The sequence below is a fragment of the Plectropomus leopardus genome, chromosome 21 (assembly GCF_026936395.1).
Source record: "Plectropomus leopardus strain MGB_pleo_1.0 chromosome 21, ASM2693639v1, whole genome shotgun sequence".
Taxonomy (NCBI): domain Eukaryota; kingdom Metazoa; phylum Chordata; class Actinopteri; order Perciformes; family Serranidae; genus Plectropomus; species Plectropomus leopardus.
The window spans coordinates 19280253-19295657 of record NC_142196.1 but is presented as its reverse complement, the minus strand read 5'-3'; the positions used below and the strand labels follow the sequence as shown (position 1 = coordinate 19295657).

At 35.9% G+C, this 15405-nt stretch overlaps 1 protein-coding gene across 2 annotated transcripts in view; it reads left to right on the top strand.

Moving 5' to 3' along the window:
- Positions 1–745: 745 nt before the first annotated feature.
- Positions 746–15405, top strand: part of arl8 (ADP-ribosylation factor-like 8) — a 37614-nt gene continuing 22954 nt past the window's right edge. The window contains exons 1-6 of one of the 2 annotated variants that reach the window (XM_042510544.2): positions 746–1161; positions 3642–3702; positions 3785–3932; positions 5779–5862; positions 6027–6178; positions 7194–7933. In XM_042510544.2, the coding sequence (XP_042366478.1) occupies positions 1116–1161; positions 3642–3702; positions 3785–3932; positions 5779–5862; positions 6027–6178; positions 7194–7224 (522 nt within the window). In that variant the 5' untranslated portion in view covers positions 746–1115 and the 3' untranslated portion in view covers positions 7225–7933. Of the gene's footprint in view, positions 1162–3641; positions 3703–3784; positions 3933–5778; positions 5863–6026; positions 6179–7193; positions 7934–15405 lie in introns of those variants that run through there. The other variant, XM_042510543.2, reaches the window with a different exon arrangement.

The window sequence follows — 15405 nt, the reverse complement described above, 5'->3', positions numbered from 1 at the left end:
ATAAACCCAAATATCTGCTAACAACTGCAAAACAGTTGAATATATCAGAATATATCAATATATCTGCTTATAATACTAAATTTGGGGATTTAAAATAATGTATAATGATATGTTCATTACTCCCACTAAAAAATCTGTACCAAATTGTTTGCTTGTTATTATTTACAGTTATTGTTTTTGTATATGTTACTTATATGTTTGTCTAATCTGTCACCTTTTTCTGTCATATCCCACTGCACAAATAAAAGTTGGACACTGCAAACAAAACATAAGAAAACAATCAGACAAAGACAAAACCATGCAGGACAAACTATATGAATATACATAGGGGTATCGACCAAAGAATCAAACAAAGATAATTCACCAATTACAATTGTCCAGTGTGTTTTACAGCTTTGCTGTCTTTCAGTCCGTGTGATGTTTGGATTTAATGTTCCTATTTTTAATTCTTGCATTTTGGGTTTCTTACGAGCCCCATTTACTTTTATGAATGTAATATTTCCCATTTAAAAAAAGTTTTATCATACAAAAATATTATTAAATATTATTATTTGTCTTAATTAACTAGTCGGTTTTTTGAAGAAAGGCATTCAGAAAATAAATGACAAATACTTTCGATGTCGTTATTATTAATATTATTATTTAGACGTTGTTGTAAGAAATCTGCTCTGAAAAAAGGCCCACGCATAAGGGCGTATACACGTCGACGTCATCACGTAACCGGAAAAGCACTGAATAGCTTGGGTTGCTTTTTTTTTCAGCGAACCACTTGCCAGCAGCCAGGGGGCAGAAGAAGTCGTGTGGGCTTAGAGTCAACACAGCGCTGCACTCTTGTGTTTATACGATCTGTAGAGGCTTTAACGTCAACCTAAGACACTCCATAACAAGTCCCCACATCTATGCTGCCGTTCACCATTTTGCCATCGCGTCAGTTGTAGCCGGAGCGCATGGAGTCGGTGCTGAAAAGGTCGGTGAGGTGTTCAGCGGACAAGAGATCATCCAGCTAATGTTAGTTAGCCGCAGCCAGCCGCGGACTGCACGGTGCGGACTAGAGAGTGGAGAAGCTCGCTGCCCACTCTGCTGACGGACAGACGGACGGACACCGACCTGAAACAATGGGCCTCATCTTCGCCAAACTGTGGAGCTTCTTCTGTAACCAAGGTGGGTGTCGGTGAAACTGTTAACGGCTCACTAACCTCCCGCTAGCTACTCAACCGAGGATAATAACTGTTAGCCGTTAGCACAAGTGAGCAGCATAATAACAGATGGGGGTGAATTATCTCGCTACATCTCACTGTGACTTCAGGACAATCTGAGCTGTCTTTGTTTAACTCGTAACAACAGTTTACACCACAGTCCCCAATCTGTGCCAACCACTCTAATAGTTAATCTATTTATCAGTTTGTCAATCAACATGATTAAGTCACAGTAAGCCTGCAGGAGCGTATTCATCCACTTGTCAATCAGCTTTAATCACTTTCCAGGACACATTACATAAGTTTACACTGACTCTCAAGTAAAGTGAATATTCTCATCCAGATTAATGTTATTTTTTCTAGTCAGAGAGTGAAAATAAAGAAATAGCAACAACAAAATTAATATGTAGAGAAAAGGGTGTGAAAAGGGCAACAAAGAAATACCTGTAAGTCTGCAGGGGTGGACAGATGATCGGGTGATTTTGGGGCCAATATTTGGCTTTTGCCAATTATCTGTGTCAGCGCTTTATTTTAATGACCAACTTTAAAATGATTTAATTAAAAAGTGCAAAGAAAGTATCTGCATGCGAGAAACTTGCTTTGTAAAACCTCAGGGAGCTATTTTTATGTATTCTTTTTTTTATTATTTAAATTTTCAGTTGACTTTGTTAAAAACAGTTGCTGGGAACTTGTAAGCAAATTGTAAATATTGACTGAAAGATTTTTTTTTTGTTGTCAGTGCATATGGGTTCCAAATATCTATTATTGGTCTCATTAACTACTACTAATAACAACAATATTGGTATCAACCCTGAAAAAACAATAACAGTCAACCCCTATTTCACTCTGTGTGTGTGTGTGTGTGTGTGTGTGTGTGTGGGTGGGTGTGCGCTATTCTGTGAAATATAGAAAAGGTCCAAATAAGAGTCAGATACAGAGCATGCAATAGGGGCTAACATAACAAAGTAGAAAAGCAATGTATTGCAAATTTAAAAAGAAAATTTCAAGATAAAGTTAATTCAGTTAATTCCCTTGGCCTGCTTGGCAATATTGCTTGATTATTCTGAAATATATTGTTCCAGGTGTCAACTTTCCTTCTTTTCTAAGTGGTTACAAGTTAAGTCTAAGTGCATTTGTGTGCAACAAAGTAGTTGATAATTGCATGTAATTAAATCATCTGAAAAAGTAGCTAATGAAGTTCTGTTGCTGGCAATTGTGTTATCTCACTTTAACCAGTATACTGCTGCAGCTCCACTGAAGAGTTGTTAAAAAGGACCTGTTTTCCTGGCGTGTCTGAAATTTGATTTTGATGATGGTGATGGCCACGATCAGATTAGCTGTGCTGTCGGGGTCGTCACAGGGTGGCAGCAATAGACACCCAACATCCTCCGCCACCCAGGGCGATGAGTCGAGACTGTCAGACCTGTGAGCCCTCTGACCAAACTTCCTTCCTCCTCCGCTGCCAGAGGCCTCTGAAGGGCGGAAAAGTCAAAACACTAGAGTGGGATATTTTGGCATGTCTGTGTCAGCTCTGATTCTGCAGTTAGTCCGTTATGTTTGTCTGCTTCAAGGCCGTCAAAGCTTTTACTGTTGCAAACTGTGCAAGCTGGTTTTTATGAATGGAGAGAACTTTCTGTAGTTTGAAAAAAAAGCTGGGAAAAGAAGGGGTCAGGAAGTTTTTGAATAAGTTCAGCCTGTATGATTTTGAATGGACAGCAATGAATGACATGAATGCTTTGTATAGACAGAAACCAGATGACAGACTCGCTGCAACTGAATGTTTTTACAGCAGCTGACAGCGAAGAGTCAGTTTAGTGTTTTCTTGGCAACTGTGTCCTCCTGCAAATTATTTTTCATTGAAATCGCACGTTTCTTTTCAATCATGCTTTTTATTATTTCCTCAAGAAGAAGACGGTTTACAGCAACCTAAACCATGACAAATAGAATTACATGTACATATGATAACAGATTACAAGATAGTAAAAGTATATTGGAGAACAAATTAATCATAAACATGAAAAAGAAAATAAAAGTTAAAAAAATTAATGAATAAACAAGATACATTCTGACACATTTATCGAAGCAAAAATAAATAAAAACTCAAATAAATTAAAATGAAGATAAAAATATGCACAAAATATGTTTTTAAAAAACCCTAATTTTAAATTAAATTCAATTTAAAAGGCTAGTGTAAGGTAAATGAAGGTAACAACAACACTATTCAGGAGACAATATTCCTGTGTACTTCCACCCCTTTAACCCAAACATATATCACCTGTCTGAACTACTGTGTTATGACCGTATGTTTTGCCTCCAAGATATGTCAAGTTAGGCCATACTCTGTGTGGGATTACTTGGAATCTATCAGGAACAGTTGCCAAATTTCCAGGAAAACGTCCAGTTGGTTGTTTATCTTATAAATGAAGTTTCGTGTTTGTTTTGCAGAGCACAAAGTGATAATCGTTGGACTAGATAATGCTGGGAAAACCACCATCCTCTACCAGTTGTAAGTATTTTTTTTTTAAACTATAGTCAGTCATCCCTTTTTACTGCAGCAAAAACTCACTTTATGATTCTGTTTTTTCAAGTCTGATGAATGAGGTCGTCCACACGTCACCCACCATCGGCAGCAACGTGGAAGAAATAGTTGTGAAGAACACCCACTTTCTGATGTGGGATATAGGAGGACAAGAGTCTCTCAGGTCCTCCTGGAACACCTACTACTCCAATACAGAGGTGAGAAACACACCAACGCATTTTGTACATCGTGTACTACTTCATTGGAGTAGACGAGGGGAGCTGAAGTATTGTCCAGCTGCGGGTTTTCTTCCTGAGCGGGGCAGCTGGTGTGTTTGTTCAGTGCGCAGACGGCACCAGGGGCCGCCCAAGTCAGAGGTCACGCTTTCACAAAGGGGCCCGTCTGAAAAGCAAAGCGAGGGTCAGCCTCTGCAGTGTTTCGGAGAAAGGAGAAGAAGAACAGGAGAGTCACAGCAGCGGCAGATGTGTCTTAAAAAGCTCCCCACAGAACCGCATGGATTAAATTTTCCTGTAACATCTGCCAGACACTTTTTTTAACTACAGCATACTTCATGGATTCATACTTCTCTCACAATCCTGTACATGACATGAGATTTTCAATGTGGGTTTAACTCAAATTTCAAACAACACAAGAGGTCAGAAGTAAACACGACACCACCTCCACTCACACATGACCCGACTCTTCGGCTCTTGCTGTTTTCCGTGTCTCTGCTGAAGAGCTGAAAGATTACTTCTTAGAATGAATATTAGTCTGCAACAATTTAGATAACTGCTAAAGGGTTTCAGTCATTTTTCAAGCTTCTCTAATATGCTTCATTTCTGTCTTACTTGATAGTAAATTGAATATATTTGTTTTTTTAATGATGGTTATCTGTAGTGTCAGCTTGGCTGCAGGATATTTAGTTTGACAGTTATATGACAGAAAATGAATCATTTTGTCACATGTTAGTGAATTAAATATGTTGTAAGTTTTGGACTTTTTTATTTTATTTTATTTTATTTCATTTCATTTCAGAATACCAGGAAGTTAAAGACATCATCATGAGCTTTTTGATTTTGTAATAACCATTTGTCTCACTTTTTACATTTAGTTTTTATTCAACAAAATCAGAAAGTTGGTTATCACCATGGGCTTTGTAAATGGCTTTTTTTCAAGTGTTTTATTTTATTCTTTTACCTTTAACAGAATAAATGTTTAATTAAATAGTGACATTAGGATAATGGAAATAGGAAATTGTTCGCCACAACCCTACTACAACACCAATTGTATTATTTATTTATAAAAATGTATATATACTTATTTTCTTCATGCAGGAAGTGTCTTGAAGCTGACATTGTAAACAAAGTCTTCTCCAAGTATTAAATACATTTCAGTTTTAGTCTGTGCAATACTTTTCCTGCTCATTGCTCTTTATTGCAAACAATTTGCAGCTGGTTAGTGGCAAGTAAACATAGCAAGCGCCAGAAGTTTGCGCATCTGCAAGTGCCTGGTAAGTGCATGTTTATAGGCTTCTAATTTTAAAGTACTTAAATGAAGTCATGAAAATGGGGTAAAATGCTATGAAATAGTTCTAGAAAAGTAGAAAATTAATAGGTTAAAATGTGTTGAAACACCACACTAAATAATCTGTTATAATAGAGTTACAAGGAGCCCTACGTTTACAATAGGATCCATAAATTGTAGTAACCCTGGCGTTACTTTGGTAACTTTTATTCCACAGTAACTCAGTGTCAGACTCGTGTGGATCCCTTTCTGTGATTTGGCTCACAGTCATGTTGAATAATGCGTGCTGTTGAAACTTTTTCCTGGGTCGTTTGCTTTAAATGGCGTCTCTCTCACACCAACATTAACGTGCCTTTGGTCTTTTGTCATACAGGGTCACTGTCTCTCTCATTCAAAAAGGGGTCATTAGCAAAGCAGTCACCAGCACCTATTGTGAGGCCCTTGGCCCGGAAATGCCCACCCGCTGTGTTGCATTTCATTGCTGTAAATGTCTCTTTGAAAAGAGGTCAGTCAGTGTGATTTTTGCCTCCGACTTTGCAGTTCATCATTCTGGTGGTGGACAGCACGGACAGAGAGAGGCTGGCCATCTCCAAAGAGGAGCTCTACAAGATGTTGGCTCATGAGGTAAAACATTTTAACACGTCTTTGTAAAAAAACAGACAACCCACACTCTGCTTATTTTATGGACCGTGATTTCCACCTTCCATCCTGCTACATTGTTTAGAGCTTCAGATTGTGGCAGAGAGCACGATTATGGTTTTATTGTTCTCTGTGCTCTTTCCCCCCAGGACCTGCGGAAAGCAGCTGTGTTGATATTTGCCAATAAGCAGGATATGAAGGACTGTATGTCTGCAGCGGAGATCTCCAAATACCTCACCCTGAGCTCCATCAAAGACCACCCCTGGCACATACAGTCCTGCTGTGCACTTACAGGAGAGGGGTAAGAGATATATGTTGATGCCTATGTTTATGTGTGCACAGAGTGACATGGTTAACTAGGATTTTAACAAAGATCCAGTGTCATGATTTAGAGGGATTTTGTGGCATCTAGCGGTGAGGATTGCAAATTTCAACCACCTCTTATTGTTATTCCTTCTTATTCTAAATCCTTATGAATTCCCCTTCACATCTTTCGACCGCAGCCCATGTCATACTATTCTATTTAATCAAAAATAATTAAAAAACATCATAGTATAGTATGTTGTCAAAAATCATGAAAAAACGTATAGTAACGTATAGTATAGTAACGTATAGTATAGTATAGTATAATATATGTAATCAAAAAACATGAAAAAATGTCATAGTATAGTTTGTCGTCAAAAATCATGACAAAACATCATAATTTACTGTGTCGGCGAAAATCATGAAAAAATGTCATTGTAGAGTAGGATAAAAATCATGAAAAATGTCATATTATACTATGTCAACCGAAATGATGAAACATCATTGAATGGCATGTTGTCAAAAATCATGACACAATGACATAGTATAGTATGTCTTAAAGAATTGAGGAAAAACAACATAGTATAGTCTGTCATCCAAAATTCTGAAAAAACATCAGTTTAACATGCTGTCCAAAATCCTGAAAAATATCATACAATGGTGTGTCGTCAAAAATCATTAAAAAAAACCTAGTGTAGTATGTCTATAAAAATCATAAAAAAATTAATAAAACATTATAAAGCATGTATTCAAAAAATCATTTTAAAAAAGTCATCGTCGTATGAGATCATGAAAAAACATCATAGTTTAGTATGTTGTCCAAAATCAGGAAAAATGTCATTGTATAGCATGATGTCTGACATTATGGGAAAAAAAATCCAAAGTCATGAAACCCACAGTATAGTCTGTCATCCAAAAACATGAACAAAGATCATAGCTATCAAAACAATTATGTACAGCATGATGAGTCTAACAATGTTGCTCCCATTTTGTCTTTTATTTTGTAAATCAAGCACTCCCTTTCCTCGTGCTGCAAAGTCCTAACAGAAGTTTCAGCACGGGTTGAAAACCAAGAGCCACAGCACACTCGTGTTGTTTCCAGACAGTGTGGGCAGCGAGAGAGAGACAGCGCAAGCAATAACAAGCGGGGAGAGCAGACGTGTATGTGCTGGTGATGGTGACAGAGAGGCTGCAGCGAGAGGAGCAGACAGTATGACGTGAAATGCAGCTGTGTGACGTGTCAGCAGTTGAGGCTGTTTGTGAGAGAATAAATGCAACAACTCCTCAAGACCAAGACATGTTCCCATGTCTAGCTCACCAGCTGCTGATTAAGGTGACAGAAGTTAGTCCCCAAGTTAGCATGCTGAGTTAGCTTCCCACTGGAAACTGACCAGGCTCCCTTAAGGTGGACTGTAAAGGTGGACCAGCTCTTCTCATTGTATTGACACTCCCAGCTGCTTCTAAACAGATAATAGAGAAATGTCTGTCTGCTGAGTTTCTCCTGAGTCAGGTTTTATTATCATGTGAATGTGAACAAAGTACAGTAATGTGCAAGATGTGTAGCTGCAACCACAAAGCTTTTATTCTTTTTCAGTTCATTTGTATTTGCAGTTAATGGACATCCAGTGTTAAAAATTAACACCAGATTTAATATTCAATAACTGCATGATGTTCTAAAGGCCAGTGAGTGATCATGTTAATAATCGTTAAAACAAATAAATAATTTTTGCCATAATTGAGCAGCCCTAATATAGTATGTTGTCGATATCATGGATAAACGTCATAGTATAGCACGTTGAAAAGCATGGAAAAAAAACTTTAGCCTAGCATTTCATCAAAAATCTTGAGAAAATTACATAGTTTAGTATGTCATCAAAAAACATGAAAATGTAATATAGCATAGTATGTCATCTAAAATCAAGAAAACATGTTATACTATAGTATGTTGTTGTAAATCATGAAAAAAGGTCATAGTATCTTATGTCATCCCAAAATCATGACTACATAATATGGCATGTCTTCAAAACTTTTCTATAGTATAGTATGTTGTCTGGCCAAAAAAGGCCAAAAATAAAAGCCAAAACAGGCCAAAAATGTTGTATATTAGCATTTTTAAAAAATGACCAAAAAGGTAATAGTATAGTATGTCGAAATACTTCAAATTTTGACACGTCTTAAAAATGATTAAAGATGACATATTATAGCCTGTAAAGAAGTGTCATTGGTTACAAAGTTGAAATAAAAGCAAAAAAAGTCCAGAAATGTCATATGTGAGCATGTCAAAAAATGGCCATAAAGACAGGGCTGTAATATGGTGAAAATGTCACAAATTGACATGTCCAAAAAACAACTCAAAACCACTAGGCGTAGTATGTAGAAGAATGTAAAAGTATACAGCATTAAAAAAAACATCAAAAAATTAAAATGAGACCATTCTAAACCACATTAAATAGCGTGCCGAGACGCGCCATAGCAAAGGATTTTGCAAAAACAGACAAAAACAACATTAAATAGCATGTCCAAAAATCCACAAAAATCCAAGGCTATAGTAAGGCAACAAAGTCAAAAAATGCCATTTTCAAAAAACTGCAAAAAAAACCATTCTAAACCACCAATTAAAGCGTGCCGAAACACTCCATAGCAAAGGATTTTGCAAAAAAAGCCAAAAACAACATTAAAAAAGCATTTCCAAAAATCCACCAAAAATGCAAGGCTATAGTAAGGCAAAAATGTCAAAAAATGCCATTTTCAAAAACTGCTAAAAACCATTCTAAACTACCTAGTAGAGCGTGTCGAGACACACCATAGCAAAGGATTTTGCAAAAACAGACAAAAACAACATTAAATAGCATGTCCAAAAATCCACCAAAAATCCAAGGCTATAGTAAGGCAAAAATGTCAAAAAATGCCATTTTCAAAAAACTGCTAAAAACCATTTTAAACCACATTAAATAGCGTGCCTAGACACGCCATAGCAAAGGATTTTGCAAAAACAGCCAAAAACAACATTAAATAGCATGTCCAAATATCCACCAAAAATGCAAGGCTATAGTAAGGCAAAAATATCAAAAAATGCCATTTTCAAAAACTGCTAAAAACCATTCTAAACTACCTAGTAGAGCGTGCCGAGACACGCCATAGCAAAGGATTTTGCAAGAACAGACAAAAACAACATTAAATAGCATGTCCAAAAATCCACCAAAAAAAAAAGCAAGGCTATAGTATGGCAAAAATGTCAAAAACTCCATTTTTTAAAAACTGCTGAAAACCATGATAAATCACTTAAAACAGCATGCTGAGACACGCCATAGCAAAGTTTTTAGCAAAAACAGCTCAAAACACCATTAAATAGCATGTCCAAAAATCCACCAAAAAAAAAAGCAAGGCTATAGTATGGCAAAAATGTCAAAAACTCCATTTTCAAAAAACTGCTGAAAACCACTTTAAACCACATTAAACAGCATGCTGAGACACGCCATAGCAAAGTTTTTAGCAAAAACAGCTCAAAACACCATTAAATAGCATGTCCAAAAATCCACCAAAAAAAAAGCAAGGCTATAGTATGGCAAAAATGTCAAAAAATGCCATTTTCAAAAAACTGCTGAAAACCATGATAATTCGCTTAAAACAGCATGCTGAGACACGTCATAGCAAAGGTTTTTGCAAAAACAGCTCAAAACACCATTAAATAGCATGTCCAAAAATCCACCAAAAAAAAAAGCAAGGCTATAGTATGGCAAAAATGTCAAAAAATGCCATTTTCAAAAAACTGCTGAAAACCACTTTAAACCACATTAAACAGCATGCTGAGACACGCCATAGCAAAGGTTTTTGCAAAAACAGCTCAAAACACCATTAAATAGCATGTCCAAAAATCCACCAAAAAAAGCAAGGCTATAGTATGGCAAAAATGTCAAAAAATGCCATTTTCAAAAAACTGCTGAAAACCATGATAAATCACTTAAAACAGCATGCTGAGACACGCCATAGCAAAGGTTTTTGCAAAAACAGCTCAAAACACCAATAAAAAGCAAGGCCAAAAAACCCCCAAAAAAAAAAAGCAAGGCTATAGTATGGCAAAAATGTCAAAAATGCCATTTTCAAAAACTGCTGAAAACCATGATAAATCACTTAAAACAGCATGCTGAGACACGCCATAGCAAAGGTTTTAGCAAAAACAGCTCAAAACACCATTAAATAGCATGTCCAAAAATCCACCAAAAAAAAAGCAAGGCTATAGTATGGCAAAAATGTCAAAAACTCCATTTTTTAAAAACTGCTGAAAACCACTTTAAACCACATTAAATAGCGTGCCAAGACACGCCATAGCAAAGGTTTTAGCAAAAACAGCTCAAAACACCATTAAATAGCATGTCCAAAAATCCACCAAAAAAAAAAGCAAGGCTATAGTATGGCAAAAATGTCAAAAAATGCCATTTTCAAAAAACTGCTGAAAACCATGATAATTCGCTTAAAACAGCATGCTGAGACACGCCATAGCAAAGGTTTTTGCAAAAACAGCTCAAAACACCATTAAATAGCATGTCCAAAAATCCACCAAAAAAAAGCAAGGCTATAGTATGGCAAAATGTCAAAAATGCCATTTTCAAAAACTGCTGAAAACCATGATAAACCACATTAAATAGCATGCTGAGACACGCCATAGCAAAGGTTTTAGCAAAACAGCTCAAAACACCATTAAATAGCATGTCCAAAATCCACCAAAAAAAAGCAAGGCTATAGTATGGCAAAAAAGTCAAAAAAATGCCATTTTCAAAAAACTGCTGAAAACCATGATAATTCGCTTAAAACAGCATGCTGAGACACGCCATAGCAAAGGTTTTAGCAAAAACAGCTCAAAACACCATTAAATAGCATGTCCAAAAATCCGCCAAAAAAAAGCAAGGCTATAGTATGGCAAAAATGTCAAAAAATGCCATTTTCAAAAAACTGCTGAAAACCACTTTAAACCACATTAAATAGCGTGCCAAGACACGCCATAGCAAAGGTTTTTGCAAAAACAGCTCAAAACACCATTAAATAGCATGTCCAAAAATCCACCAAAAAAAAAAGCAAGGCTATAGTATGGCAAAAATGTCAAAAAATGCCATTTTCAAAAAACTGCTGAAAACCATGATAAATCACTTAAAACAGCATGCTGAGACACGCCATAGCAAAGGTTTTAGCAAAAACAGCTCAAAACACCATTAAATAGCATGTCCAAAAATCCGCCAAAAAAAAGCAAAGCTATAGTATGGCAAAAATGTCAAAAACTCCATTTTTTAAAAACTGCTGAAAACCACTTTAAACCACATTAAATAGCGTGCCAAGACACGCCATAGCAAAGGTTTTTGCAAAAACAGCTCAAAACACCATTAAATAGCATGTCCAAAAATCCACCAAAAAAAAAGCAAGGCTATAGTATGGCAAAAATGTCAAAAATGCCATTTTCAAAAACTGCTGAAAACCATGATAATTCACTTAAAACAGCATGCTGAGACACGCCATAGCAAAGGTTTTAGCAAAAACAGCTCAAAACACCATTAAATAGCATGTCCAAAAATCCACCAAAAAAAAAGCAAGGCTATAGTATGGCAAAAATGTCAAAAAATGCCATTTTCAAAAAACTGCTGAAAACCATGATAAATCACTTAAAACAGCATGCTGAGACACGCCATAGCAAAGGTTTTAGCAAAAACAGCTCAAAACACCATTAAATAGCATGTCCAAAAATCCACCAAAAAAAAAAAGCAAGGCTATAGTATGGCAAAAATGTCAAAAAATGCCATTTTCAAAAAACTGCTGAAAACCATGATAATTCGCTTAAAACAGCATGCTGAGACACGCCATAGCAAAGGTTTTAGCAAAAACAGCTCAAAACACCATTAAATAGCATGTCCAAAAATCCACCAAAAAAAAAGCAAGGCTATAGTATGGCAAAAATGTCAAAAAATGCCATTTTCAAAAAACTGCTGAAAACCATGATAAATCACTTAAAACAGCATGCTGAGACACGCCATAGCAAAGGTTTTAGCAAAAACAGCTCAAAACACCATTAAATAGCATGTCCAAAAATCCACCAAAAAAAAAGCAAAGCTATAGTATGGCAAAAATGTCAAAAAAATGCCATTTTCAAAAACTGCTGAAAACCATGATAAATCACATTAAAACAGCATGCTGAGACACGCCATAGCAAAGGTTTTTGCAAAAACAGCTCAAAACACCATTAAATAGCATGTCCAAAAATCCACCAAAAAAAAAGCAAGGCTATAGTATGGCAAAAATGTCAAAAAAATGCCATTTTCAAAAAACTGCTGAAAACCATGATAAATCACTTAAAACAGCATGCTGAGACACGGTGTAGCAAAGGTTTTAGCAAAAACAGCTCAAAACACCATTAAATAGCATGTCCAAAAATCCACCAAAAAAAAGCAAGGCTATAGTATGGCAAAAATGTCAAAAAATGCCATTTTCAAAAAACTGCTGAAAACCATGATAAATCACTTAAAACAGCATGCTGAGACACGCCATAGCAAAGGTTTTAGCAAAAACAGCTCAAAACACCATTAAATAGCATGTCCAAAAATCCACCAAAAAAAAAGCAAGGCTATAGTATGGCAAAAATGTCAAAAATGCCATTTTCAAAAACTGCTGAAAACCATTTTAAATCACTTAAAACAGCATGCTGAGACACACCATAGCAAAGGTTTTAGCAAAAACAGCTCAAAACACCATTAAATAGCATGTCCAAAATCCACCAAAAAAAAGCAAGGCTATAGTATGGCAAAAATGTCAAAAACTCCATTTTTTAAAAACTGCTGAAAACCACTTTAAATCACATTAAATAGCGTGCCAAGACACGCCATAGCAAAGGTTTTTGCAAAAACAGCTCAAGACACCATTAAATAGCATGTCCAAAAATCCACCAAAAAAAAAGCAAGGCTATAGTATGGCAAAAATGTCAAAAAATGCCATTTTCAAAAAACTGCTGAAAACCATGATAAATCACTTAAAACAGCATGCTGAGACACGCCATAGCAAAGGTTTTAGCAAAAACAGCTCAAAACACCATTAAATAGCATGTCCAAAATCCACCAAAAAAAAAAAGCAAGGCTATAGTATGGCAAAAATGTCAAAAAATGCCATTTTCAAAAAAGTGCTGAAAACCATGATAAACCGCTTAAAACAGCATGCTGAGACACGCCAAAGCAAAGGGTTTTGCAAAAACAGCTCAGAACACCATTAAATAGCATGTCCAAAAATCCAGCAAAAAAAAGCAAGGCTATAGTATGGCAAAAATGTCCAAAAATGCCATTTTCAAAAACTGCTGAAAACCATGATAAATCACTTAAAACAGCATGCTGAGACACGCCATAGCAAAGGTTTTGCAAAAACAGCTCTAAACACCATTAAATAGCATGTCCAAAAATCCTCAAAAAAAGCAAGGCTATAGTATGGCAAAAATGTCAAAAAATTCCATTTTCAAAAACTGCTAAAAACCATTTTAAACCACATTAAATAGCGTGCCAAGACACGCCATAGCAAAGGTTTTAGCAAAAACAGCTCAAAACACCATTAAATAGCATGTCCAAAAATCCACCAAAAAAAAGCAAGGCTATAGTATGGCAAAAATGTCAAAAAATGCCATTTTCAAAAAACTGCTGAAAACCACTTTAAACCACATTAAATAGCATGCCAAGACACGCCATAGCAAAGGATTTAGCAAAAACAGCTCAAAACACCATTAAATAGCATGTCCAAAAATCCACCAAAAAAAAAGCAAGGCTATAGTATGGCAAAAATGTCAAAAAATGCCATTTTCAAAAAACTGCTGAAAACCATGATAAATCACTTAAAACAGCATGCTGAGACACGCCATAGCAAAGGTTTTAGCAAAAACAGCTCAAAACACCATTAAATAGCATGTCCAAAAATCCACCAAAAAAAAAAAACAAGGCTATAGTATAGCAAAATGTCAAAAATGCCATTTTCAAAAACTGCTGAAAACCATGATAAATCACTTAAAACAGCATGCTGAGACACGCCATAGCAAAGGTTTTTGCAAAACAGCTCAAAACACCATTAAATAGCATGTCCAAAAATCCACCAAAAAAAAAGCAAGGCTATAGTATGGCAAAAATGTCAAAAAAATGCCATTTTCAAAAAACTGCTGAAAACCATGATAAATCACTTAAAACAGCATGCTGAGACACGCCATAGCAAAGGTTTTTGCAAAAACAGCTCAAAACACCATTAAATAGCATGTCCAAAAATCCTCAAAAAAAGCAAGGCTATAGTATGGCAAATTGTCAAAATATGCCATTTTCTAAGAACTGCTGAATATCATTTTAAACCACATTAAATAAGCATGCTGAGACACGCCATAGCAAAGGTTTTTGCAAAAACAGCTCAAAACACCATTAAATAGCATGTCCAAAAATCCACCAAAAAAAAAAAAGCAAGGCTATAGTATGGCAAAAATGTCAAAAAATGCCATTTTCAAAAAACTGCTGAAAACCATGATAAATCACTTAAAACAGCATGCTGAGACACGCCATAGCAAAGGTTTTAGCAAAAACAGCTCAAAACACCATTAAATAGCATGTCCAAAAATCCACCAAAAAAAAAGCAAGGCTATAGTATGGCAAAAATGTCAAAAACTCCATTTTTTAAAAACTGCTGAAAACCACTTTAAACCACATAAAATAGCGTGCTGAGACACGCTGTAGCAAAAGGTTTTGCAGAAACAGCTCAAAACACCATTAAATAGCATGTCCAAAAATCCACCAAAAAAAAGCAAGGCTATAGTATGGCAAAAATGTCAAAAAATGCCATTTTCAAAAAACTGCTGAAAACCATGATAAATCACTTAAAACAGCATGCTGAGACACGCCATAGCAAAGGTTTTAGCAAAAACAGCTCAAAACACCATTAAATAGCATGTCCAAAAATCCGCCAAAAAAAAGCAAGGCTATAGTATGGCAAAAATGTCAAAAAATGCCATTTTCAAAAAACTGCTGAAAACCATGATAAATCACTTAAAACAGCATGCTGAGACACGCCATAGCAAAGGTTTTAGCAAAAACAGCTCAAAACACCATTAAATAGCATGTCCAAAAATCCACCAAAAAAAAAGCAAGGCTATAGTATGGCAAAAATGTCAAAAAATGCCATTTTCAAAAAACTGCTGAAAACCATGATAAATCACTTAAAACAGCATGCTGA